This window comes from Phyllobates terribilis, unplaced genomic scaffold (genome assembly GCF_046119375.1).
Source record: "Phyllobates terribilis strain yellow unplaced genomic scaffold, ASM4611937v1 Scaffold_3__8_contigs__length_932513732, whole genome shotgun sequence".
NCBI classification, from domain to species: Eukaryota; Metazoa; Chordata; class Amphibia; order Anura; family Dendrobatidae; genus Phyllobates; species Phyllobates terribilis.
Window position 1 is genome coordinate 701,999,513 of NW_027362763.1, and position 26,641 is coordinate 702,026,153.

At 40.9% G+C, this 26,641-nt stretch overlaps 1 protein-coding gene across 1 annotated transcript in view; it reads right to left on the reverse strand.

The window, feature by feature from the left end:
* KCNK2 (potassium two pore domain channel subfamily K member 2) overlaps positions 1-26,641 on the reverse strand; it is a 169,962-nt gene that overhangs the window by 109,597 nt on the left and 33,724 nt on the right. The window contains exon 3 of the mRNA XM_073671944.1: positions 19,050-19,167. Within this exon, the coding sequence (XP_073528045.1) occupies positions 19,050-19,167 (118 nt within the window). The remainder of the gene's footprint in view (positions 1-19,049; positions 19,168-26,641) is intronic.

Below are 26,641 nucleotides of genomic sequence, written 5' to 3' on the forward strand. Positions count from 1 at the left end.
ACATGTGCAAACTAATGTAATTAAATAATGATTACATTTTGGAATTACAAGGGGACACCGAGGAAATTAAAGAAGTGATCTGGATCCTCCAAAACCAGAACTGTGCCTTCTGTTGGGTGTCTGATCCTGAAGCTGGATCCGGCTATGGAGGGTGATTTATCCCCCCTTTACCCACCTAATTATTTTCTGATTTTCCTTTAACTTATGGAGAAATTGAGGTTCTTGTATTCAGTCGTGGCTGCTGTATTCCAAAAATGACAATAGGAAGTGCATCTATATTGGTGTCCCTTTTAAACCTTGGGACAATTTCCTGATGCACACCTCCAACATATGGCACTGTGTGAGCATCCATCATTTGTATTTTGTATTTTATTAAGTAACTTTTCTTTTTTAGTCTTTTGGTATTCACTTACATTTTTTTTGCACCATTCTCAAAATCAAACATTTTTTATTTTGGTCTTAAATCTTTTATTTAGGCTTTTTGTTAGACTTTATTCTTCTAAAATGTCACAAATTTTCTGGAGTATATTTGCACAAATATTTAACAAATTTTTAAAAAGTTGCAGTTGGTGAATAAGCATAAAAAAACACACCTAGAAACCCCAAACCCTGCCCACAAAGATGAACATTAAAAAAATCAAACAGGCGAACACATGAAATGTACTTTAAAAAAAAGTAGAAATTAAAGGAAGAATAAGGCATAAATGAAAAAGGGGCAAAAAACACCAAAATCTAATGAAAAAAGGCATAAATTCATGATGATAATGAATCTAATTTACTCCAAATGTATAAAAAAGTGTACATTTTTTGCCAAGGGCTGCTATATTGGAAAGTTTGCTAAACTTTCCGGTAGGTGTGTACTGGATTCCCTGCACAATTCCTATAAACCTGTGATTACTTGGAAACAAGTCCTAGTCGTTCAAATCAATGGTTAAACATGGATTTTCAAGGCCTCAAATATTTTCCAGGTATTTCCTTTATTGCATTATCTTAAAAGACAGACATTGGTAATGTTTCAGCTACAAATGGCCTTTTTCAAGCCAAAAACTTTTTGTTTTGTTTTTTTTTCTTTAGGTTTTTTTTTCCTTCTTTAAATTTGTGGCTTGAAAAAGGCCATTTGTGGCTGAAACGTGGCAATGTTTGATGACGATGATGCAATAATGGAAATACCTTTGGAACCCACATTTTGTACTTTCCAATAAAGAGGAAATAAGATATAACTTCATATACCGACCCAACTTCAGCCACTGGATCAAAACAAAAAAGTTTGATTTACCATGTAAGTAAAAACAAAAATCTTTCTCTAACTTCCAATTTACTAATATATATCTGTTGTAAAGATTTAGCTGAGAATCCTCTTTAAATTAACTATATCAGAAATGAAAATACACCTGGTTAGAATTTTTTTTTCTCCAAATAACCAATTTGGTAATTCTAAGTTAACAAGAGGTGGTCTCCCGACAAGGATCCGTATCTATTAGCAATATAGTAAAATGGCTGCAAAAGTTATCTCACGCTCTGGAGGACCGGTACTTGCTTGATTCAATGAGGATTTTGTAATGCTTCATTTCACCTGTGGAGGCACTGCAGGGAAATTGAACACTTTCTGATCGCCTGTAGGTCATATGATCATTGGAGGATTTTTCAAATAAAAAGTTGGCCCTTTTAATTTTATCAGTACCATGTCTTTTTGTACATTGCATGTAGAAGATTTCCTTAAGTTTAGTTTTTTTTAATGTTTGGAGGATTCTCAAGCATTAAAAAAGAAAAAAAACACCCCAGCTATGAAATTAGGAGAAATGTTCCTCTAACGCATTGATGTTTGGAAGAAACTTCACTAATATACTAAGATTCCTTTACAAATTCTATCAACAATAGAAGTCATCATCCTAAATTCAATTAGGAAACTAATTTTAAGAACCCCCAACAATTCCCTTTCATTTTCTTGATTGATGGTGGTTCTCAAGGCCTGAACCTCGTTGGATAACACCAGATAGACCTTCACTATTATATCTCAGGAAAGCCCCTTTAACTCCCCCGTGTCTACCCTTTCCTCTCATCAGAATGAGTCTCGCTCGTAAATGGACAGTCAAAAAGATACCAACAATTTACAAAAATTCTTACGGCTCAAAAATATTTTTTTCCCAACCAGGTTCCTGTAACTTTCTCAGCGTTGTAAGTTACTGGAAAAGGCTAGATTTGTCCTCGACTACTGGCGATTGACTTATGTGACAGGCTGCCCGTAACAGGCGGATAAAGTATTTTTTAGCTCAATTTCCGTAGAGAAATAAAGTAAAACATACAGAATCACGCCACGGTGACTCACCTGTTATTTCAGATGCAGGACATAGATTTTTGTGTCACGTGTGTTATTCTTTCTTTTGGAGATATGTAAACAACCAGAATTTCCAAAAACTATCTATAACCAGAGATACACGGTCAGCAATATCACACTATGTACAGTACGTTCCCACCCAACATATGCCCTGGACGTACTGTAATCATCTAATTCTTCATAATGAATCAAGTCCTTATAATAGGCATTGTCATTGGCAAAGTTGTAGAGGACACAAAGGTAGCAATGGTAGCACATGGGTCCTGATGACTGAAGGGCCCAAAAATCCCTATGCCACCTAAAAAGTCACCAGTATTCTAGGTAGCACAAAGTAGTTGGTGGTTCTGTAACAGATTTTGCAACCTGGCCAGAAACTTTTGAACAACTTCTCTTGTTCTTGTAGAGGTCATACCGACTAACAGTTAATTGGGCCATAAATCAAAAGTTTCGATCTGTGGGTCTGGGTACTGGGAACCCTCAGCCTGTTACAACGATGGTGCAGAAGCACTCAACCGAGTACTGCTTCAATCCAACACTGTAGACAGGCTCAACAGGAGACCATCTTCTCGGAGTGTCGTGGAGAAAAGGCTCACTTGATAGCATCTTCTCCTTGGTTTTATCTGGAGGTCTTGGCCCCCTGACCTCCACCATTTGAAAATGTGACAAATCTCTATGACACGTCAATGTTTTCTTAAAATGATGGTTACAGTTCAATAAAAATGTAAGTCAAGCAGTTTTTTTCAGCTGCCCCAATCCATAGGACTTGGACTCTAACTGCTACCATTTGCAACCATGTAATAGAAGTGATTACATGTTGCCCTCTCCATGGAAGTCAGAGTTATAAGTATAGAAGTTCCAGTGACTCTTTGATTTCAAAAGAGAGTTCAACTTTTGCATGACTACCTGTCCACTATCAGGCCATTAGTAATGCTCACAAAGTGGTGCACAAAGTAGTTCCATTTAGTGGATCCACCAAATATTCGATAATGGAGCCACATGTAGCGGTCATGTGGCTCCATGGAAAAGGTCTGTCAATGGCACTCTGGTAGGAAAACCTCCACTGCTTAATGTCCTCCATATGTTCCACTTCTTACTGCTAGTGCATGCTGCAACCCCAGGTATGCTAGGTATGGGGTTGCATGCTGCAACCCCAGGTATTCTAGTGCATGCTGCAACCTCCTGTTCCTAGTTCCGGTTGGAAGCCCTGAACTAGAGTGCTCATGCTAAGGTCATGGTGCATGTCATGATGTGAAAAAGTGTGTCTCAACCTTACAACATTCACGCAAGACCAGGAATTCCAGCTAGACTAGACCCAAAATATCCCTGGGGATATCTTGTCCTTGCATGAAAATGGGTTTTAGTGCATAAAGGAGGTAAAAAGAGTCGCAGCGGACTGTACGAGGGAGTGAGTAGCGGAAGTCATCGGAAAAGTGAGCAACGAGGAATTACTTTTTTTCCTTTTTTCAAACTTTTGCTGGCTCTCTACAGTTGGCCGCCATTTCTGAATTGACGCTAAGCGAATTACAACAAAACTGCATTCTGGAGAACACGGATTTTGTAAAATTCAAGAAGAATTCCATTCCACACGAATAAATTTGCAGGCAGTTTGGGGAGTATTTTTGCTAGAGCAAATTTACATTGTTCAAAGGATGTCTGTGCTTTATGGCAGCCGCAATGAATGGGAGTTTACTGACAGAAATTTCCTAAACTGTTGTAGTCTCCACGAAGTGATGGAGCACATCAGGAGAGCTGAGTACAGAATCTTACCAGTGAAGATATTATTACTGTTCAACAATACCTATGTATCCAGGAATACAACAGATCTGCTATTAGACTCTCTGCCCCCTGCTGATCATGTCCCAGTCTGTACAGCAAAGCTAAATTATTATTATTATTTATTATTATAGCGCCATTAATTCCATGGCGCTTTACATGTTTAAAAGGGGTATACATAGCAAACAACAAGTACAATAATTTGAACAAAAACGAGTCAGCGACTGGTACAGGAGGAGAGAGGACCCTGCCCGCGAGGGCTCACAATCTACAAGGGATGGGTGAGGATACAGTAGGTGAGGGTAGAGGTGGTTATGCAGTGGTATGGTGGAGCAAGGGTTACTGCAGGTTGTACGCTTGTCAAAAGAGGTGGGTCTTCAGGTTTCTTTTGAAGATTTCCACGGTAGGCAAGAGTCTGATATGTTGAGGTAGAGAGTTCCAAAGTAGGGGAGATGCACGGGAGAAATCTTGTATGCGATTGTGGGAAGAGGCGATAAGAGGGGAGTAGAGAAGGAGATCTTGTGAGGATCAGAGGTAGCGTGCAGGTAAGTACCGGGAGACTAGGTCACAGATATATGGAGCAGACAGGTTGTGAATGGCTTGGATGCCATGGTTAGGGTTTTGAACTAGAGTCTCTGGGCAATAGGGAAACAGTGAAGGGATTGACAGAGAGGAGAGGCTGGGGAATAGCGGGGGGACAGGTGGATTAGTCGGGCTGCAAAGTTTAGGATAGATTGGAGGGGTGCAAAAGTGTTAGAAGGGAGGCCACAGAGCAGGAGGTTGCAGTAGTCGAGGCGGGAGATGATGAAGGCATGCACTAGTGTTTTTGCAGATTCGTGGTTGAGGAATGTGCGGATCCGGGAAATATTTTTGAGCTGGAGTCAGCAGGAAGTGGAAAGGGCTTAGATATGAGGTTTGAAAAAGAGATCAGAGTCAAGAGTTTCCCCGAGGCAGCGAGCTTGTGGGACTGGGGAGAGTGGACAGCCATTCACTTTGATAGCTAGATCAGGTTTTATCCATTTTAAGTTTTAGGAATCTAGTGAAGAAGAAAAATGAAATAGCGGACAGGCATTGTAGGATTCTCTTTAGTAAGGAGGTGATATCGGGATCAGAGAGGTAGATCTGTGTGTCATCAGCATAGAGGTGATACTGAAAGACCTAAGACTCTATGAGCTGTCCCAAGCCGAAGGTGTAGATGGTGAAGAGCAGGGATCCTAGAATTGAGCCTTTGGGGACGCCGACAGACAGGGGGCAAGGTTAGGAGGTGGTGTGTGAGTGGGAGACGCTGAACGTCCGGTCTGTTAGGTATGAGGAGATCCAAGATAGGGCAAGTCTGTGATGCCAAGAGATGAGAGAGTCTGTAGTAGGGAATGGTCTACTGTGTCAAAGGCAGATGACAGGTCCAGAAGGAGAAGAACAGAGTAGTGTCGCTTGGATTTGACAGTCAGTATGTCGTTGATGACTTTAATCAGAGCAGTTTCAGTAGAATGGCGCGGTCGGAGGCAGTCAAAGAGAGAGCAGGAGGAGAGGTGGGAGGACAGCTCAAGATGGACGTGTTGTTCCAGTACTTTTGAGTTAAAGGGGAGAAGTGATATGGGGCGATTGCTAGACAGAGAGGATGGGTCAAGGGATGGCTTTTTGAGGATGGGTGTGATCGAGGTATGTTTGAAGCATGAGGGGAAGACACCATTTGCTAGTGACAGGTTGAAGAGGTGGGCTAGGGGTGGGATGAAGATAGTGGTAAGGTTTGGGATGAGGTGGGACGGTATTGGGTCAAGTTCGCAGGTGGTGAGATGTGACTTGGAAAGTAAAGAGGAAAGTTGATCTTCCGTGATGGCAGAGAAGCTGGTTTTGGAGGAGGAGAGTTGAGTAGATATGAAGAGGGACTTGTGGCAAAAGCTTTGTCTGATGGTGTCAATCTTCTGCTTGAAGAATGAGGCAAAGTCTTCAGCTGAGATAAGTGGAGAGGGAGGAGGTGCTGGGGGACGGAGGAGAGAATTGAAAGTACTGAATAGCTGTTTAGGGTTGTGAGACAGGGAGGATATGAGAGATAAGAAGTAGGTTTGTTTTGCTGCAGTGAGTGTGGACCTGAAAGTAGTGACGGCTTGTTTGAGTGCGATGAAGTGCTCATTGGAGTGGGACCTTTTCCATCTCCGTACAGCAACCCTGGAAGCCCGTCTCAGTTCTTTAGTCAGGCTGGTTTGCCAGGGTTGCCTGTTGATTGTGCGAGCTTTGGTATGTATGAGGGGGGAGACCGATTCAAGAGCAGCGGCTGTTATGGTTGTTACGCACATGCCCGGACTGACTGGCGTGAGCATGATTAGTGATCCCACTGTACCATGAACCGAGGAGTGCCTGGAGGGGCGTAACTAAGTATGAACTCTATCTGACCAAGGTCACACGGCGGCTCAGTCGACTCCGTGAACCAGGGTGGAACCGAGCAGAGGGACCAGGTGCTACTCCACTGTTGACCCACACTGGGGAATGCAGGAACAGGCAGGTTAGGCTGGCATACAAACAGGTGGATACTGGCAGGCACAGCTGGTATGCAGACAGGTGGGTATTGGCAGGCACGGCTGGTATGCAGACAGGTGGGCACTGGCAGGCACGGATGGCATGCAGACAGGCAGGTACTGACAGGTAGGAACGCAGGCAGGATAGGGACCAGTACAGACTGGGACACAGGAACGGAGCCGCAGGTGCGGTAGACAAGCAGAGCAGAGCAAAACCGCAGGTGCGGTAGACAAGCAGAGCAGAGCAAAACCTGCAGGTGCGGTAGACAAGCAGAGCAGAGCAAAACTTGCAGGTGCGGTAGACAAGCAGAGCAAAGCCCCCAGATGCGGTAGACAAGCAGAGCAGAGCAAAACCCGCTAGTGCGGTAGACAAGCAGAGCAGAGCAAAGCCCGCAGGTGCAGTAAAGAAGCAGAGCAGATCAAAACCCGCAGATGCGTAAGACAAGCAGAGCAGAGCAAAACCCGCTGGTGCAGTAGACAAGCAGAGCAGAGCAAAGCCCGCAGGTGCGGTAAAGAAGCAGAGCAGAGCAAAACCGCAGGTGTGGTAGACAAGCAGAGCAGAGCAAAACCCGCAGGTGCAGTAGACAAGCAGAGCAGAGCAAAACCCACAGATGCGGTAGACAAGCAGAGCAGAGCAAAACCCGAAGATGCGGTAGACAAGCAGAGCAGAGCAAAACCCGCAGATGCGGTAGACAGGACAGGGCTCTGTTCACATGGAGCAGACTGGAAAACACAAGAAGATAGCTGGAACTCAGGAGTTAGATACGGAGGCAGGGAAACAGAACGAGCAGAACCAGATACACACAAGGTACTTGCAATGAAGTAGCGAGTGGACACAAAACTCACAAACAGAAGTACAGAGACAACGAGTTGGAGTTAGGTGCAGGTTCAGATACTGCAGGAAAAGGGAAAGGTACAGACATAGAGACAAACAGGTAACGGACTAGGATACTGTTCAGACAAGATCTGAACCAGGAACAAGATACAGGAACGAGCCTGGGAACTCAGCCCCCAGGGTGGTGGAAACTGACTAGAAGTCACAGGTACAGGTAACAGGCCTGGGTATACAGCCCCCAGGGCGGCAGAAACAGACTAGATACAGGACAGGACCTGGCAACTCAATTGCAAGAAACACACAGAAGGAAAGTGTTGCTCAGGTTCCTCCTACTGGGTGGAGGGGGTTTAAGTATCCAGTGACTCACAGCAATAGGCTGGGGACGCATTAGGACTGCGCACACTGTAGCTTTAAGAATCAGAAAGTAACAGCGCCGCCACCCTAAGCCAGCAGACAAGAGACATACAAACAGCAGGTACTGGAGCTAAGTGTGCAGCATGGCCTGATAGGTAAGATTGCGGTCTTGCATGGTGGGAGGTGGTAAGCCGTGCAAGCACGCCGCCAGGGATGTTACAATGGTGTTATATAAGGCAGAAGCAGCTAAATGTTGATTTGCTGAAAAGAGGAAATGTCAGCTTAGTATCTGTACTATAGCAACCTGCTGAACATTTCTACATTTTTATAATGATAATTATATAAAAATATTTTTTTTAAAAAATTGACACCAAAAGATTTGTACAAAAAAGGCCAAATGAAAAACTTTACTAAACTGATAAGTTGTTTTCTGATGACATATTCTCTTTAAAGCCGAACTTCTTCTTGTGATGTCAAATTAAGATTATTAGAAGAGAACATCATATATAACATACTTCTTCATCATCTCCTATCGGAACAAAATGTTTCATAAATAAAGGGAAGAGATGCGGATTTATTCCCGAATAAAGATTTATATGTGAAATATATTGATGACTGTGTTATAGGCGGCTGTAAGAGTTGGAAAATCTATTAGTAATTAATGTCGGAGACTCGTCTGACAATTTATGGAGAGCACACAGGATTATCATTAGAATATGGGGAGGCTGTGCTTTTATTACAGTGTGGAACAAGTGCTATTGATTTTTGTTTAGTGCAATTATAAGAGCAGTATACATCATGAATACGGTTAATAATTCAGATGGATTACCGTCATAAGTGCACTCAATACCATTAAAGGAACTTGCGTGTTCCCAGGTATACAAGCTATAAGTTGGAAATAGGCAGTGTTTCTTACTTCTACATATAGGGGCAGCATTAAAAAAGTTGTTCATACTTGTTCATAGTGGAACAGTATTATAGTAGTTATATTCCTGTACATAGAGGACAGTATTATAGTAGTTATATTCTTGTACATAGCAGCAGTATTATAGTAGTTATATTCTTGTATATAGGGGGCAGTATTATAGTAGTTATATTCTTGTACATAGGAGGTAGTATTATAGTAGTCATATTCTTGTACATAGGGGCAGTATTATAGTAGTTATATTCTTGTACATAGGGACAGTATTATAGAAGTTATATTCTTGTACATGGGGCAGTATTATAGTAGTTATATTCTTGTAAACGGGAGCAGTATTATAGTAGTTATATTCTTGTACATAGGGGACAGTATTATAGTAGTTATATTCTTGTACATAGGGGCAGTATTATAATAGTTATATTTTTGTACATAGGGGCAGTATTATAGTAGTTATATTCTTGTACATAGGGACAGTATTATAGAAGTTATATTCTTGTACATAGGAGCAGTATTATAGTAGTTATATTCTTGTACATAGGAGGCAGTATTATAGTAGTTATATTCTTGCACATAGGTGACAGCATTATAGTAGTTATATTCCTGTACATAGGAGCAGTATTATATTTGTTATATTCTTGTACATAGGAGCAGTATTATAGTAGTTATATTCTTGTACATAGGAGCAGTATTATAGTAGTTATATTCTTGTACATAGGAGAAGTATTATACTAGTTATATTCTTGAACATAGGGGCAGTATTATAGAAGTTATATTATTGTACATAGGAGCAGTATTATAGTAGCTATATTCTTGTACACAGGAGGCAGTATTATAGCAGTCATATTCTTGTTCATAGGGGGCAGTATTATAGTAGTTATATTCTTGTACATAGGAGCAGTATTATAGTAGTTATATTCTTGTACATAGGGACAGTATTATAGTAGTTATATTCTTGCACATAGGGACAGTATTATAGTAGTTATATTCTTCTACATAGGAGCAGTATTATAGTAGTTATATTCTTGTACATAGGAGGCAGTATTATAGTAGTTATATTCTTGCACATAGGTGACAGCATTATAGTAGTTATATTCTTGTACATAGGAGCAGTATTATAGTAGTTATATTCTTGTACATAGGAGGCAGTATTATAGTAGTTATATTCTTGCACATAGGTGACAGCATTATAGTAGTTATATTCCTGTACATAGGAGCAGTATTATATTTGTTATATTCTTGTACATAGGAGCAGTATTATAGTAGTTATATTCTTGTACATAGGAGCAGTATTATAGTAGTTATATTCTTGTACATAGGAGAAGTATTATACTAGTTATATTCTTGAACATAGGGGCAGTATTATAGAAGTTATATTCTTGTACATAGGAGCAGTATTATAGTAGTTATATTCTTGTACACAGGAGGCAGTATTATAGTAGTCATATTCTTGTACATAGGGGGCAGTATTATAGTAGTTATATTCTTGTACATAGGAGCAGTATTATAGTAGTTATATTCTTGTACATAGGGACAGTATTATAGTAGTTATATTCTTGTACATAGGAACAGTATTATAGAAGTTATATTTTTATACATAGGGGCAGTATGATAGTAGTTATATTCTTGTACATAGGGGGCAGTATTATAGTTATACTCTTGTACATAGGGGGCAGTATTATAGTAGTTATAGTCTTCTACATAGGGAGAAGTATTATACTAGTCATATTCTTGTACAGTGCCTTGAAAAAGTATTCATACCCTGTGAACTTTTCCACATTTTTTCACATTACACCCACAAACTTTCAATGTATTTTATTGGGATTTTATATAATATACCAATACAAAGTAGCAAGTTATTGTGAAGTGTAAAGGAAATGATACATGTTTTTTTTAATCCTTAAAAATATAAATCTGTAAATTGCAGCGTGCATTTGTATTCTGCCCCCCCGTAGTTGGAGACCCCTAAATAAAATCCTGAGTAATGAATTGCCTCCAGAAGTCACATAATTAGTATATTGAGTCCACCTGAGTGTAATTTCTTCTCAGTATAACTACAGCTGTTCTGTGAAGGCCTCAGATGTTTGTTTGAGAACATTAGGGAACAAACAGCATCATGAAAAGCAAGGAACACACCAGACAGGTCAGGGATAAAGTTGTGCAGAAGAGTAAAGCAGGGTTAGGTTATAATAAAATAGCCCATGCTCTGAACATCTCACGGAGCACTGTACAATCCATCATTCAAAAATGTAAGGAGTATGGCATAAATGCAAACCTACCAAGACATGGTTGTCAACCTAAACTGACATCCCAAGCAAGGAGAGCACTAATTAAAGAAGCAGTTAAGAGGCTCATGGTCACTCTGGAGGAGCCTCAGAGATCCCGGTGGGAGAACTTGACCACAGGACAACTGTTAGTCATATTCTCCACAGATCTGGCCTTTATGGAAGAGTGTCAAGAAAAAAAACATTTTTGAAAAAAGCCTTAAGAAGTCCCATTTGTTGTTTGCAAAAAGCATCTAGGGGACACAGCGAGCATGCGTAAGAAGATGCTCTGGACTGTTGAAACCAAAGTAGAACTTTTTGGGCTAAATGCAAAATGCTATGTGTGGCGGAAAACTAACACTGGAGATCACCCTGAAATCACCATCCCCACCATCAGACATGGTGGTGATAGCTTCATGCTGTTGGGATGCTTTTCTTCAACAGGGACAGGGAAGCTAGTCAGAGCTGATGGGAAAATGGATGGAGCTAAATACTAGGCAATCCTGGAGGAAAACCTGTTGGAGGCTGCAAAAGAAGTGGGTCTGGGGCAAAGGTTTTCCTTCCAGCAGGATAACCACCCCAAACATTCTACCAGAACTACAATGGAATGGTTTAGATCAAAGCATATTCCTGTGTTCAAATGGCCAGACCTAATTTTCATTGAGTATCTGTGACAAGACTTGAAAATTGCTGTTCACAGACGCCTCCATCCAATCTTACTGCGCTAGAGCGAGTGTGCAAAGAAGAATGGACAAAAATGTCACCTCTAGATGTGCAAAGCTGGTAGAGACAAACCCTAAAAGACTGCGCAGTAATTTCAGCAAGAAGTGGTCCTACAAAGTATTGACACAAGGGGGTTGAGTACAAATGCACAGCACAAATTTCAGATTTATATTTTTAAAATAATTAGAAAAGCATTTATTATTTCCTTTATACCGCACAAATACTTGCTACGTTTTGTTGGTAAATCACCTAAAATCCAAATAAAAAACATTTACGCTTGTGGGGGTAACGTGAAAAAATGTGGAAAAGTTCACAGGGTATGAATACTTTTTCAAGGCACTGTACATATGGGGCAGTATTATAGTAGTTATATTCCAATACATAGGGGGCAGTATTATAGTAATTATATTCTTGTACATAGGAGCAGCATTATAGTAGTTATATTCTTGTACATAGGGGCAGTATTATAGTAATTATATTCTTGTACATAGGAGCAGTATTATAGTAGTTATATTCTTGTACATAGGGGACAGTATTATAGTAGTTATATTCTTGTACATAAGGGGCAGTATTATAGTAGTTATATTCTTGTACAAACGAGGCAGTATTATAGTAGGTTTTTTTTTATAGAAAAGAAGGGTCCCTCCTCCCTGTTTTTTTTCCTGTTTGGACTGTACAATTATCGATTTTTGTGCTGCTGTTAGCACTAAGGCTATGTGCCCACGATGCAGAAATGAAGCAGAAAATTTCTGCAGAATTTCTGCATCTCCCTGGCAGAAAAAACGCATGCAGATTGTGCATGCGTTTTTCCTGCCAAATACATGCAGATTTGAAGCGTTTTCACATGCGTTTCTGCATGCTGATTGACAAGCGCTTTCCAGGCGATTTTAGCATCACTTGGAAAGTGCTTGACAACTTGGTCACACTATATAAATCCATGCAAACAGCATGGATTTATATAGTGTGACCGTAAGAATGTTTAAAAATAAAAAAATAAACCTATACTTACCCTCTGATGGCCCGGCGTGTGTTGCTGCGCATGCTCCTGTCTGCCAGCTGATCGCGGGACACTGCACTGAAGGGCCTGCGGTCACATGACTGTGACGTCACCGCAGGTCCTACAGTCCTGCCCGCAAGCACAGGGAAGGAGACCGGGGGCTGTCAGAAGGTGAATATAAACTTTATTTTTTATTTTATTCTTTTTTTTACAGGTACAATGGTACCCAGGTCTGGATGAGAGTCTCCTCTCCTCCAGAACTGGGTACCATCCGCACATTGAATCGCATATAATCCGTGAGTACAAATGTACTGACACGGATTATATGCGTCTCAATGCAAGTCAATGGCGGCGACTACGCCACGCTTCCGCGGACATGCTGCTGATTTTTGAGCGCAGCATAAACGCTGCAGAAAAATCCGCAGCATGGGCATAGAACTTGCGGAATCCCCTTGGGGACCATGGGGTGCGGATTACCTAGCGTTTAACAAGCGTTTACGTTGTGGAAATTCCGCAGCATATACTCTTGAAAAACGCTACGTGGGCACTTAGCCGGGAAAACAGATCAACATTAAAAAGCAAAACGTGTTATTCACTAGGGGGCTACCGTGAGAACAGATTCCTCTCTGGATAAAGAAAAATATGACTCTACGTCCCATCCTCAACCTTGAAGAAGAAATATATTTATCCCGTAACCTTGTAATGTTTATTGTGTCCCTGATGTTGGTGACTGATTCATTGTTCTCATCTCTAGATATATTTCATGCTTCTTGTGAAGAACTTTATGGATAATATATGGATACATATCCCACCAAGAATAGTTCTGACAGCTTCACAATCCCTTCAGTGAGAGACCTCGGGCTGTAGTCCAATTCATCTCTAGACTTCACTGCGATACTCCTGGTCATTAACAGTAAATCATGGCGGAGTCACTTCAGTCACCGGCAGACATGCTGCCTGCTAACTCGTCTCCTGCCGCGGAACAGAACAAAGAAGATGTGGGACATGGTAGTACATGGCCTCAGAAGCTTATATTTTAGATAATAGTTAAGGTAGATCAGATTGAGAAAGACTAGTATTAACGATGAGTGAATCTATTCGAGGCACACTGAATTCGCCTTGAATCTAAAAAGAAAAATTCGGATTCTCCAGAATCTGAATTTTTGTGATTCACTTTGTATAAATTTGACAAAATTGCAGCAGACTGTTCCATGCCCGGATGTCTTATTTCATCATCTTTACTCGTCACGACGCGCGTCGACCCCAGAGCATAATAAAAAACATTAGCGTTACAGCAAATAACTTTGATGGGAACCAAATTTTCTAGACAAATTTCAGGGAGTTGATGAAATCTGGTTTCGGCAGATTCGCTTGTCATTAACACAGGGAAAAATGGGTGCAAAGGGAAGAGAGGAAAACCTTGGAGCCGGTTAGTTTGCATATGAGCTGTATACCCATGTCTTTAATACATTAATATGAATTGCCCAGGTAGAAATATACTCTAAATACACAGTATCATATAGAAACTTCATACATTAAAAAAAATATATATCTTAGACTTAATGAGACTGGTGTACTTACTGTGAAAATCCATGGCGGAATGGTTGTATAATCCTGATATTAAAATGAAGATTGGATAAATACAGCTAAGGAGTGAGAGCGCTCATAAGTTCAAGTGTATTCAATTTCCACCCACCCACACAGCCTGACTGACAGCTGCAGCTTGAACTGAACAGTGTGAGATTCCAACAGAGAGGAGGGACACTGAGGAGCTGTCAATCTAGATAAGCAAGCAGAGATTCAGTAGATTCAGCAAAGCAGAGGGACACTGATAAACTGTCAATCAGGCTAGGTGGGCGGAGATTCAGCAGGATCAGGGGGGAGGGACACTGAGGAGGTGTCAATTTACCTAGGTGGGTGGAAATTCAGCATGGGCAGAGAGGAGGGACTCTGAGGAGCTGTCAGTCAGCGTAGGTGGAAGAGATTGCATTTTAACTTTTAGAATGTATTATTCAGCCAAACTGGCATGAATTTTCAAAGTAAGACCACCAGCCTCATTGGGTGTAAGAAATCTATTTCATGATGTACGCAAGTATATTGTAAAGCTTGCTGACAGGTCCTCCTTGAATAATTCCTGTAGAATGTAGATCAACTTTTGCTTCATAAATACATCTGCCAAGTCTTTGCCACCAATTTGTTTAGACAATCAACTCTGTCTAATGAGCGCTGCTTTACAGAAAGTTACCGCTGTGCCCAGGAGTGACGTATACTGATACATGAAGCAACCATAATAGAGTCTAAGAAAAAAAAACAATAAACGAGTACAGAACTCCAACACACTCTTCTGTTCCGAGGGGCAAAAAGTGGCACCATAATTTAATAATTGCTATGTGGACCCCTCTCTTCCACTGGTAGGAAACCATGGTATGAGGATGAATCAGGGATTTTTACAATAGTTTTTTTTTCTTTTTTGTTTCTTTAATGCTTGATATGTTATACTTTGTTCCCATCTCCTAGATTTAAGAGAATAAATTCTGATCTCATTCCTGTCATTTACAGGGGATGCATTATATATACCAATTAAGATCCATATAAATCCTTTCAGAAATTACACAGAGGTGAACTCGAGAACCTCAAACAATCCTTGCAGTTAAAATGCTGAAAACCTCGTAAAATATTTACTTTTCAGCAATGGAAAGCATTATATCCTGATACGTAAATGTTACTGACAGTTTCTGGAAACTTCGTGCTGGGCTATTCAACTAAAAATGTCACTGGCTTCCCATGGATGCTGAACGCCTATAGACTGGATTGTCCTTTCTAAGAAAAATACAGCTTCACCTCGAGCGCAAAACGATACTTCAGTCTATCTCTGACTGACAGGACCAATACTTCACCTGCTTATCTGCACAAATACAACACTAACTATTAAAAAGTAGTCAGCTGGGAGTGTAGCCTTAGGTGGAGTGCAGAGGTAACAACAGCTGTGCAGAGGTAACAATAGCACCAAGGACTAGTGCCTGGGGAGGTCCAAAGGTCCCGCTGTCACATAAACAGACACCAATATTATAAATGGCACATGGAAGGTGGGGGGCCTTGGTTAGGACTGGAGCTCAAGTTTCAGTACTTAGCTATAAAAGATCATGTTTCTTTCACTCTTTTTTTTTTTCCCATGATCTTAAAATTCTAGACCATACATATTTTGATATACTATATACAGTGGTGGCCAAAAGTATTGGCACCCCTGCAATTCTGTCAGATAATACTCAGTTTCTTCCTGAACATGATTGCAATCACAAATTCTTTGGTATTATTATCTTCATTTAATTTGTCTTCAATGAAAAAACACAAAAAGAATTGTCCTAAAGCCAAATTGGATACAATTCCACACCAAACCTAAAAAAGGGGGTGGACAAAAGTATTGGCACTGTTTGAAAAATCATGTGATGCTTCTCTAATTCGTGTAATTAACAGCACCTGTAACTTACCTGTGGCACCTAACAGGTGTTGGCAATAACTAAATCACACTTGCAGCCAGTTCACATGGATTAAAGTTGACTCAACCTCTGTCCTGTGTCCTTGTGTGTACCACATTGAGCATGGAGAAAAGAAAGAAGACCAAACAACTGTCTGAGAACTTGAGAAACCAAATTGTGAGGAAGCATTAGCAATCTCAAGGCTACAAGTCCATCTCCAAAAACCTGAATGTTCCTGTGTCTTCCGTGCGCAGTGTCATCAAGAAGTTTAAAGCCCATGGCACTGTGGCTAACCTCCCTAGATGTGGACGGAAAAGAAAAATTGACGAGAAATTTCAACGCAAGATTGTGCGGATGGTGGATAAAGAACCTCGACTAACATCCAAACAAGTTCAAGCTGCCCTGCAGTCCGAGGGTACAACAGTGTCAACCCGTACTATCCGTCGGCGTCTGAATGAAAAGGGACTGTATGGTAGGATACCCAGGAAGACCCCACTTCTTACCCCGAGACATAAAAAAGCCAGGCTGCAGTTTGCCAAAACTTACCTGAGAAAGCCTAAAATGTTTTGGAAGAATGTTCTCTGGCCAGATGAGACAAAAGTAGAGCTTTTTGGGAAAAAGCATCAACATAGAGTGTACAGGAAAAAAAAAGAGGCATTCAAAGAAAAGAACACGGTCCCTACAGTCAAACATGGCGGAGGTTCCCTGATGTTTTGGAGTTATTTGCTGCCTCTGGCACTGGACTGCTTGACCGTGTGCATGGCATTATGAAGTCTGAAGACTACCAACAAATTTTGCAGCATAATGTAGGGCCCAGTGTGAGAAAGCTGGGTCTCCCTCAGAGGTCATGGGTCTTCCAGCAGGACAATGACCGAAAACACACTTCCAAAAGCACTATAAAATGGTTTGAGAGAAAGCACTGGAGACTTCTAAGGTGGCCAGCAATGAGTCCAGACCTGAATCCCATAGAACACCTGTGGAGAGATCTCAAAATGGCAGTTTGGAGAAGGCACCCTTCAAATATCAGGGACCTGGAGCAGTTTGCCAAAGAAGAATGGTCTACAATTCCAGCAGAGCATTGTAAGAAACTCATTGATGGTTACCGGAAGCGGTTGTTCGCAGTTATTTTGGCTAAAGGTTGTGCAACCAAGTATTAGGCTGAGGGTGCCAATACTTTTGTCTGGCCCATTTTTGTAGTTTTGTGTGAAATGATCAATGATTTGATTTTTGCTTCATTCTCTTTTGTGTTTTTTCCTTGCAAGCAAATTAAATGAAGATAATAATACCAAAGACTTTGTGATTGCAATCATTTTCAGGAAGAAACTGAGTATTATCTGACAGAATTGCAGGGGTGCCAATACTTTTGGCCACCACTGTAAGTGTTATTCCAATTTAATAAAAAAATCAGACAAATGAATATATACACAATAAATATTTTGAGATACACAGCTACACAATAAAAATAATTTTTAAATGTTACTAAAAAAAACAAGGAACAATGAAAGCAAGGGGAGGCCGATGAGAGACACAAAAAATTAAATATAAGATTACAATGCAAAGAATAGCCAGACCCCCAGATGAAGTAGGGTTGAAATGCGCGTCAGGGTCTTGAGCAGAAGGACCAATGTGGTGTCTACTACTCAGTCTACTATTTTTTTGTGTATGTGTGGTAATAATTTATTTTAATTCTTTCACTACTGATTTTATTTTTTTGTGCATTACATTGCACTAAATCTCTATATATATCTAACTCTAACCACTCCTTGGTAGTATTCTGCCATCTGGTGGTTACTCTTTTATATTGTAGTCTAATTTTGGACCCATTTACTCAAGTATCTGTGCCTCTAGCTTTCCAGGGACAAATTGAGATTTCTCCACTACATCACCAGGGGATAAGTAACTATGAACCATAACAAGGGAAGATGATGCACATACAACCCATTGATTTGAATTGACATTGTGTAATACTTCATTTGCCCTGCGGGGGTGCTGCAGGGATACTGAACACTTATTTCCAGGTCTCCCTACAGATTACAGGTGATTATTGGGGATCCTGACAAGGAGACATTATCTTCCAATTTACCCAATAATCTAAATACAGATCCCTCAAACAAGTGGAAATTGTCCAATGCAGACAAGCATTTTAATAAAGGATGGAAAAGACGAGTTCTACTTTAATGGATATTTAACCACGGCAAACAATAATGAGATATTTGCATAAATAAATGAGGAATTGTTCCGATTATAATAATGAAAATATTATTAATATTCATTGAGCTAACCGGTCAGCGCCCATTGACCTCATTATTTCTGTAGCTCAGCAATTTAATAACAGACGCATGTAACGTGCAGATATTACTTAGAAACACTGAGATCTAGTGAGATTCCTGATACATGTCTCCATAGGAACAAGAGATAAAAAATCATTACTAAAAACTATCAAGCTGTGCATCTATACATATACAGGAGAAATTAATAACGTGGGGGTCTTCAGAAGGCATCGCGGGGGGCGATAAGAGTCGGAGAACGTGTCAAAAATGCTTTCATTTATATGTCGCTGTCAGAGGTTGACCACAGTATTTAAATTGTTGAACAGCAGCGACTGGAACATGCTCCAGTTGCTGCTGTTATAGACAGATGCCGGCTGTATAAGACAGAAGGCATTTGCTGTGTATGGAGCGGATTCAGCTACTGATCCAACTCCACACGGACATGGACGAATAGCTGCATCCAGGGGTTAAGGGATAAAAGATAAAAAAAAATTTATTAAAGTGATTTGAAGAAATACTTTTTAGGACATTGTTTATTGAATAAAAATAAGTTTTTGCAAAATAATCCACCAGGTATAACAGGCACCTACCTATAGTGGTGATCACAGTTCCCGCAAAGAAGAACGAGCTGCCCAGGTCCCAGTGGCTGTTCTGACTGGAAGCGTTTCCTAACGGTATTATCCCTGCGTTTATTGCCGCCATAAGGTGCTGTAAGTTGAAATGGAAGCCATTAGAAAACACGTGATATCGGGTGATACAGGGACATATGGTTCTATCTCAATGATCTAGTCATCACATATGGTTTCCTTGCCGATGACACCGGGAAAACCATTACTGACACTTAGCACTAAAGTCACATTTCAGAATCACCAGACTTTTATCAAATATCTAGATGATACCCTTAAAGTCATCAGTGGGGGATGGGGTGTCACATTTTATTAGCGGCATTTTCAACGTAATTTTTATTTGAGTTAGAGATAAATTCAAACTCATCGGGATTTGCACCAAATTTACAAATGTTGCACAATGTTTGTCCTTTTTGGCACATCTATAAACAAAACACTTCAGTCTAGAAGACTTACTTTAGTTTTTATGCCACCCCATCACTTACTAAAGTTAAAATATTCAAACTTTTTATTTGCAACTTTTTTTAAAGATCAAAACTGATAAATCCATCTTAAAACATCTGGAGTTGTTTAAAAAAAAATTGGCAGATGTGTTGAAAATTTATGAAAATTTGGTTCAAGTTTCTAATAAATTTGGCGCATGTCTAAAAAAAAAACAGCCCACCACAAAATTTCACATTTTAATCCAAATGAATGGAGTAAAAGCAATAATACACGACTCCCTTAGATGGGAAAACTCTTTTAAAGTGGATGTCAATTCATAACAGCACTAACAATCATTTACCTAATTCTTTTGTGAATAATTTCTTTTACATTCTTCATGACAGCTAAAGCTTAGTTTTCCTGAAACAGAGCTCCAAATCTCCTGCATGCGCTTACATAAACTTACATAGAAATATACAATAGATAGATAGAAGGATAAGATAGAAACATAGATAGATAGATAGATAGATAGATAGATAGATAGATAGATAGATAATAGATATATAGATAGATAGAGAATGTTTTGAAGCTATCACAAAACTAGGTATAGCACAGCCATTCGGGAAGACCTATCAGAGCCACTATAAAAGCCGAGGCAGGGAATACAGCAGTCTTTTTGTGGTGAACTTCAAAATAAAAACATACAAGACAAATGTAGTAATCCCACTGCATCTGTCTCCTTCCAGATTTTTCCTTATTGGATCATGTAGCAGAGCAGGCAAGTTTATGATGTAGCTCGCGTGCAATGCATTTGACAATCTGACCAATCACTGTTCAAGACCCTAAACTTTTAGACAAAAGTGTTCTTTGTTTCCAAGGGCCCAAAATGATCATACGATAGGTCATCAATATCAGATCGGTGGTGGTGGGGTGGTATATTTTGCTGGAACACCACAGCTCCATATACTGTAGAAATAACTGTTCCCATACCCAGGTGCCAGGTGTCGGACCCCCACTAATTTGATATTGATGACCTATCCAAAGGATTGATCATCAATAGAAATCAGTGAATTTTTAAAAATTCAGTTTGGGTTCAAGTAATACGATTTGGCCAAAATTTTGAACCAAATAGATTTGTCATGAACTGAATGTGCCCAAAAAATAGGTTTATGATGCTCTGAGGTCTCTCCAGACCCCAAAGCATCATAAATGAAGGGAAAGGAGGTGGCTAAAAATAATAAAAAAGTCATACTTTCTTGTCCTAGGCCGAACCCTCAACTGCCCTATCGCCACAGCTCTCTACCTGATCCTCCGGTCTTCATTTGGGAACTTCCAATCACCAGTCTTTGGGTCTTCCGGCTCTAACACGATCATATGGGGGGTGACACATCATTGATAAACGGGACAGGTGAGGGTCTAGGACAAGTGAGAATAATCTAATAATTTTTTAACCCTCTTCCTGGTGCTCAAAAAGATCCAGCAAAATGGTGCCCAACTGAATGGCATTTTGAGGGATTTATGTAAATCAAAACAAAAAATTGGATTCTGGCAAATCCAAATTCTTAGTGAAATTGCTGATGTATTTCATTCGCTAATATAAATCAATATTACAGTCCTATAATGAAATACAGTAATACATATATCATGCCTATAACATAATGACCAAATACTCCCTTATATAATCCTGATATAATCCCTGGTAATTGTATGGTAAACTCTAGATAATGAATTGATCTTCCATGAGATGAAAGTAATTAAATTGATCTTCAAAGATCATTTATTTAATACATTTGCAAATGAAAAGCGGCTCGTAGCTTTGCATAATGAGCCCCAGCAACAATCAGAAATTATTTAATTAATGCCCAAGTATAATCCATGCAAAGCAGGAACAGAATAATTCTCTGGTGCACAGAGGATTAAGATGCATTTACGCTGGCCGAGTATCGAGAACGATACTTCCCGATCAGTGTAAACAGGCTGCTGATCACCTGACGAATGAGCAAAATGGTTGTTCGTCAGGTGAAATGATTTTTTAAACTTGCTTAAAAATCATCACTTTTGGATGCACATTGTGAAAAAATCATCGACCTTGCAGCACACTGTCATTGTCACGGGTGTGTCAGGTTTGACAGACAGTCATACGGGATCCGGCTGTAGAAGGTCACTGCATTTGGCCTTGCAAACATCTTCCTGATCCTTACATTATCCCTCTCTCTCTAGGTCCCAGCGGTGATCTTCACCTTGCTTGGGTATTATACTTTTAGAACCCAGCGGTGATCCTCACCTTCTGCTGCTAATTACCACACCCTTGCTGGATCCTTAAATACACTCAGTTTTTCCAGAGAGTTGCTGGTGATAGAATTTCCTCTTCTATTCAGGCCTGGAATTCTAGTAGTCGGCTAGAAGTTCCTTGGAGTTCCTTTGTGGATTGTAGCCATGTTCTCTCTGGTGTCATCTGAAAGATAAGTATATTCCCTTGCTTGTTTCCCTGGTTTGTACTTTAACTTTCAGTGGGGCTGACTAGTGCTCACCCCTTCCCCTCCCTACCTAGGGTTTAGCTCTAGGGTCAGCCAGGGCTAAAGTTTCCTGCTCGGCGATTGGTGCGCAACCTATTTAGGGTCGATAGGGGAGTCAGGGTGTGGTTAGATCTGCTTAGGGTTCTCCACTATCCCTTTCTCTAGCTGTAGAGCCCCCTCCCCTGTTTCTGTCATTATACGCTGGGTTCTCCCCATACTTAGCATGACAGTCATTTATTAACAGGTAATGTGCTGCTGAGAATAATCACAGAACAATCTGTTATTAATCGTCCTAAGTGAAATTCTCCTGTCTAAATGATCTATTAGAGAGTGAGTGCCAAGGGAATCACCAGTCTTCTAGGGTTATAATGCCAGCAAGAAGATCTCAGTGGATCCCAACATGATGACCATTGGAGCTGCTGACACAAGAGCTGAGAAAATCTTTTGAAATTCAAATTTACCAGCTTCGCTGAATTTTTCCAAGAAATTAGATTCTCCATAAATTGCAATTATAGAAAAGCCTTGAATTGCCATGAAAAAAATGTGTGTAACACTGTGTGGTCTTCTAGGATTGTTTCCAACCACTTTCAAGCTCTTCAATGCAAACACAGTTATGCCACAGGGACTAGTGATGAGCAAACATGCTCGCCACTGCTCGGCGCTCGGCGAGAACTTCCGGGTTGCTCGGGTGGGAACTCGGGTCTCCTCCCTGCATGTTTGGCGCTCTTTATAGAGCCAATGAACATACAGGAATTGCCTGCCATGCACTCTAATGCCGTAGCCATGTTGGTTGTGGGCATTACAGTGATTGGCTGGCTGCAAAGCGTCATCAGGTGGATATCAGACCTGGCACCACTGTGCTCGTCACAGTCACTCCGGAATCAGGCAGAGTAGGGAGAGGTCCTGCTGTGTCAGGGAGAGATTTGCTTGTTTCTAGTTAGTATAGGTATTCCACAACATATATATATATATATATATATATATATATATGTATATATATATATATATATATACATATATATATATATATATGCATATATATATATATAAATATATCCATCTAAACTAACAGTCCTTCTGAAGACTAATCCAGCTGCATATAATCAGTGGTGATAGCAGGAATTAGGCAGTCAGTGTATGTGGCAGACTGCAGTGTATATAGTGCAAGAGGGTCCATTGAACGTCATGTCTGCTGCTGCTGTTCTTACAGATATTTGTAGACATAGCCCCAGATATCAGGGCCAGGGAAAAAATTTTTTTATCTTAATCCTGGTTATTTGCTTAAAAAGCAGTCCAGAGTACACCATTTTTCTGCTCCATTTGCTTGTTAGCACTGCAGAATACAGCCAGATCTGTTTCATATTTCAGCGATAAAAATCCAGAAATTTAAACTGAACATTGAAAATATTGGCCTCCTTTTCCATTCTGTCACAGTGTGTCAGTCAAGCCATTCACACTAAGTGTCTGTGAAGGATAGTATTAGCAAATTACAGGCCTGCTATTTAAAACCGTGGTTCTATATCAGACATATCACATATATCAGAGTTCCAAAATCAACCATTTCTTCCATTTTCATTTCGTTGCAGTGTGTCGGTCAAGCTATTCACACTAGGTCTCTGTGAAGAATAGTCTTAGCAAATTACAGGCCTGCTATTTAAAAAACGTGGTTCTATATCAGACATATCACATATATCAGTGTTCCAAAATCAACCATTTCTTCCATTTTCATTTCGTTGCAGTGTGTCGGTCAAGCTATTCACACTATGTGTCTGTGAAGGATAGTCTTAGCAAATTACAGGCCTGCTATTTAAAATTGTGGTTCTCTGTCAGACGTATCACATATAACTGTGTTCCAAAATCAGCCATTTCTCGTGAAAGTGGAAAATATTGTCACTTCACTGCCTTATATTGGTCTGTAATTGTGCTCCAAAATAATTTTAAAATTTTCACAGACTAATCCAATTGGAGTAATATAAAAATGAACTTTTATTTGTATTATTTAAAGTCTTATATTTCTAAAATATAAATTCTCAATTTCTCAATTTTGGACTGCAATCCACAGTATTTTGTTCATACTATTCACACTGCGTTGTTATATCATCCTCCCACAGTGCGATTTGGGTTGACTTAAATAAGTGCTCATTATGCCTCAGCCATTAGGTATTGTCGGTGCCTGCGGCTATTAATGAAATTTCTACTTTAGATTAGTTGAGATGAATCAGGATCCAATAATATTAGATCCATAGATAATAGGTATCGCTTCCTATACCAGTTATATTTGCGTAGTTTCTGGTGAAAGGAAGCTATGCTGCCGACTTACACAGGTGCACTAATTATGGCCTCTGTTTTTAGGGTTTCATCCCCCTTAGATGGCCAAGCTTTCCTAAGCATTCAGTCCAATGGTATATCTATTAGCCCTACGCGTTTCATCATTAATCTGTCAGACTGTTATGATCATCGGGGGCTCACAGTCTATAATATCTTCATCACGCACGCTCCGGCTCACTGATTTGATGATGAATGGAGTGGGCATGTCAGGGGTAGGACTTTCTCCCCTCTAAAGCTACGCTGGTTTGGCCGACAGACGCGGCCAGCAACCCTGCTGATAAGTTTATCAGAAACATATCGCGACATCGTACTAAAACATTATATACTGTGAGCCCCTGATGATCATAACAGTCTGACAGATTAATGATGAAACGCGTAGGGCTAATAGATATACCATTGGACTGAATGCTTAGGAAAGCTTGGCCATCTAAGGGGGATGAAACCCTAAAAACAGAGGCCAAAATTAGTGCACCTGTGTAAGTCAGCAGCATAGCTTCCTTTCACCAGAAACTACGCAAATATAACTGGTATAGGAAGCGATACCTATTATCTACGGATCTAATCTTATTGGATCCTGATTCATCTCAACTAATCTAAAGTAGAAATTTCATTAATAGCCGCAGGCACCGACAATACCTAATGGCTGAGGCATAATGAGCACTTATTTAAGTCAACCCAAATCGCACTGTGGGAGGATGATATAACAACGCAGTGTGAATAGTATGAACAAAATACTGTGGATTGCAGTCCAAAATTGAGAAATTGAGACTTGATATTTTAGGAATATAAGATTTTAAATAATACAAATAAATGGAAAATATTGTCCTTTATTAAAAATGGGCAAGGTGCGTGGCAAGGGACGGGGAAGTGGACGTGATGGTGATGGCGCATGCAGAGGCCTAAGACGTGGCCGTGGGCAAGCTGAAATTGTGCCACAACAAACACCCGCATCTTGTCGCTCGACCGGCCTGTCCCAATTAATCAAGGGCCGCAGAACACCACTATCGAACACAGAGCAGTGTCAAAAGGTTTTTGGCTGGATAGCAGATAATGCTTTCAGTCACTTAGCCACCACCACCACCACCACACTGTCTTCCACACTGTCAAGTCTCAGTAGCCGTGAGTCTGGACCGCATATTCCTCACCCTGATTCTCCTTCCTCCCATCATGCCAAGTGCCCGGAGACAACTGATCCCACACTTGGACACTCAGAAGAGCAGTTTACTTTTCCATTTGTAGATTCGGGCCTCTCGCCCGGCCAGCTTCAAGAGAGTCAAGAGAAGAACGCGTGTAGCGAAGCCCAAATATTGGAGCAGCCACGGTCACACGAAGGCGACGGTGGGAAAGTACAATTACTATCGCAAGAGGTGGATGATGATGATGATGATGAGACACAATTGCCAGAAAGTCAGGAGGATGACCAGGGTGTGGAAGTGGAAGACGAGGTGGTGGATGATATAGTAACTGACCCAACCTGGCAGGGGGACATACAGAGTGAGGACAGCAGCACACAGGGGGAGATAGGCATAGCACCACAACAGGCAGGAAGAAGCAGTGTGGTGGCCGCAGACACAAGGTGGGAAAGCATTCCTTGTAATGCCAACACGACGGAAGTTGCCAGTACAACTGTTAGGCCTTCCCGAGTCTGGTTATTTTTTTAAAGACTCTGCAGATAACCCCAAAAAGGCCATTTGCACCACCTGCCAGGCCAGCATCAGCAGGGGTAGCAAAACTAGCAGCCTGACCACCACCAGAATGATCAGGCACATGGCAGCAAAGCACCCGACTAAGTGGACTGAACCCCATGGTCCAGCAACAGTGTCTGCGGGTGACACCACTGCTTGTTCTGCTGTTGTGCGTGCTCTCCAATCCCCTGTCCATGGTGCAAGCCAAGATGCCTCCCGCCCTGCACCTGTCATTGCACACTCTCAACTAGCACCATCAGCAAGCACGTCCACGTCCTTGTCCCAGCACAGCGTTCAGTTGTCCCTACCCCAGTCCTTGGAACACAAGCACAAATACGAAGTCAACGCCCCACTATTAAATTCACAGATTTCGCGATTGTTTGCGCTCGAAATGTTGCCTTTTAGGCTCAAGGAGACGGAAGCTTTCTGCAACCTGATGGTGGCGGCTGTCCCTCGGTACTCGGTCTCCAGCCGTCACTATTACTCCCGGTGTGCCATCCCCACATTACACGAGCATGTGTCCCACAACATTAGACGTCCCCTCAACAACGCAGTTACTGGAAAGTCCACCTAACCACGGACACGTGGTTGTGGGCAGGGACGG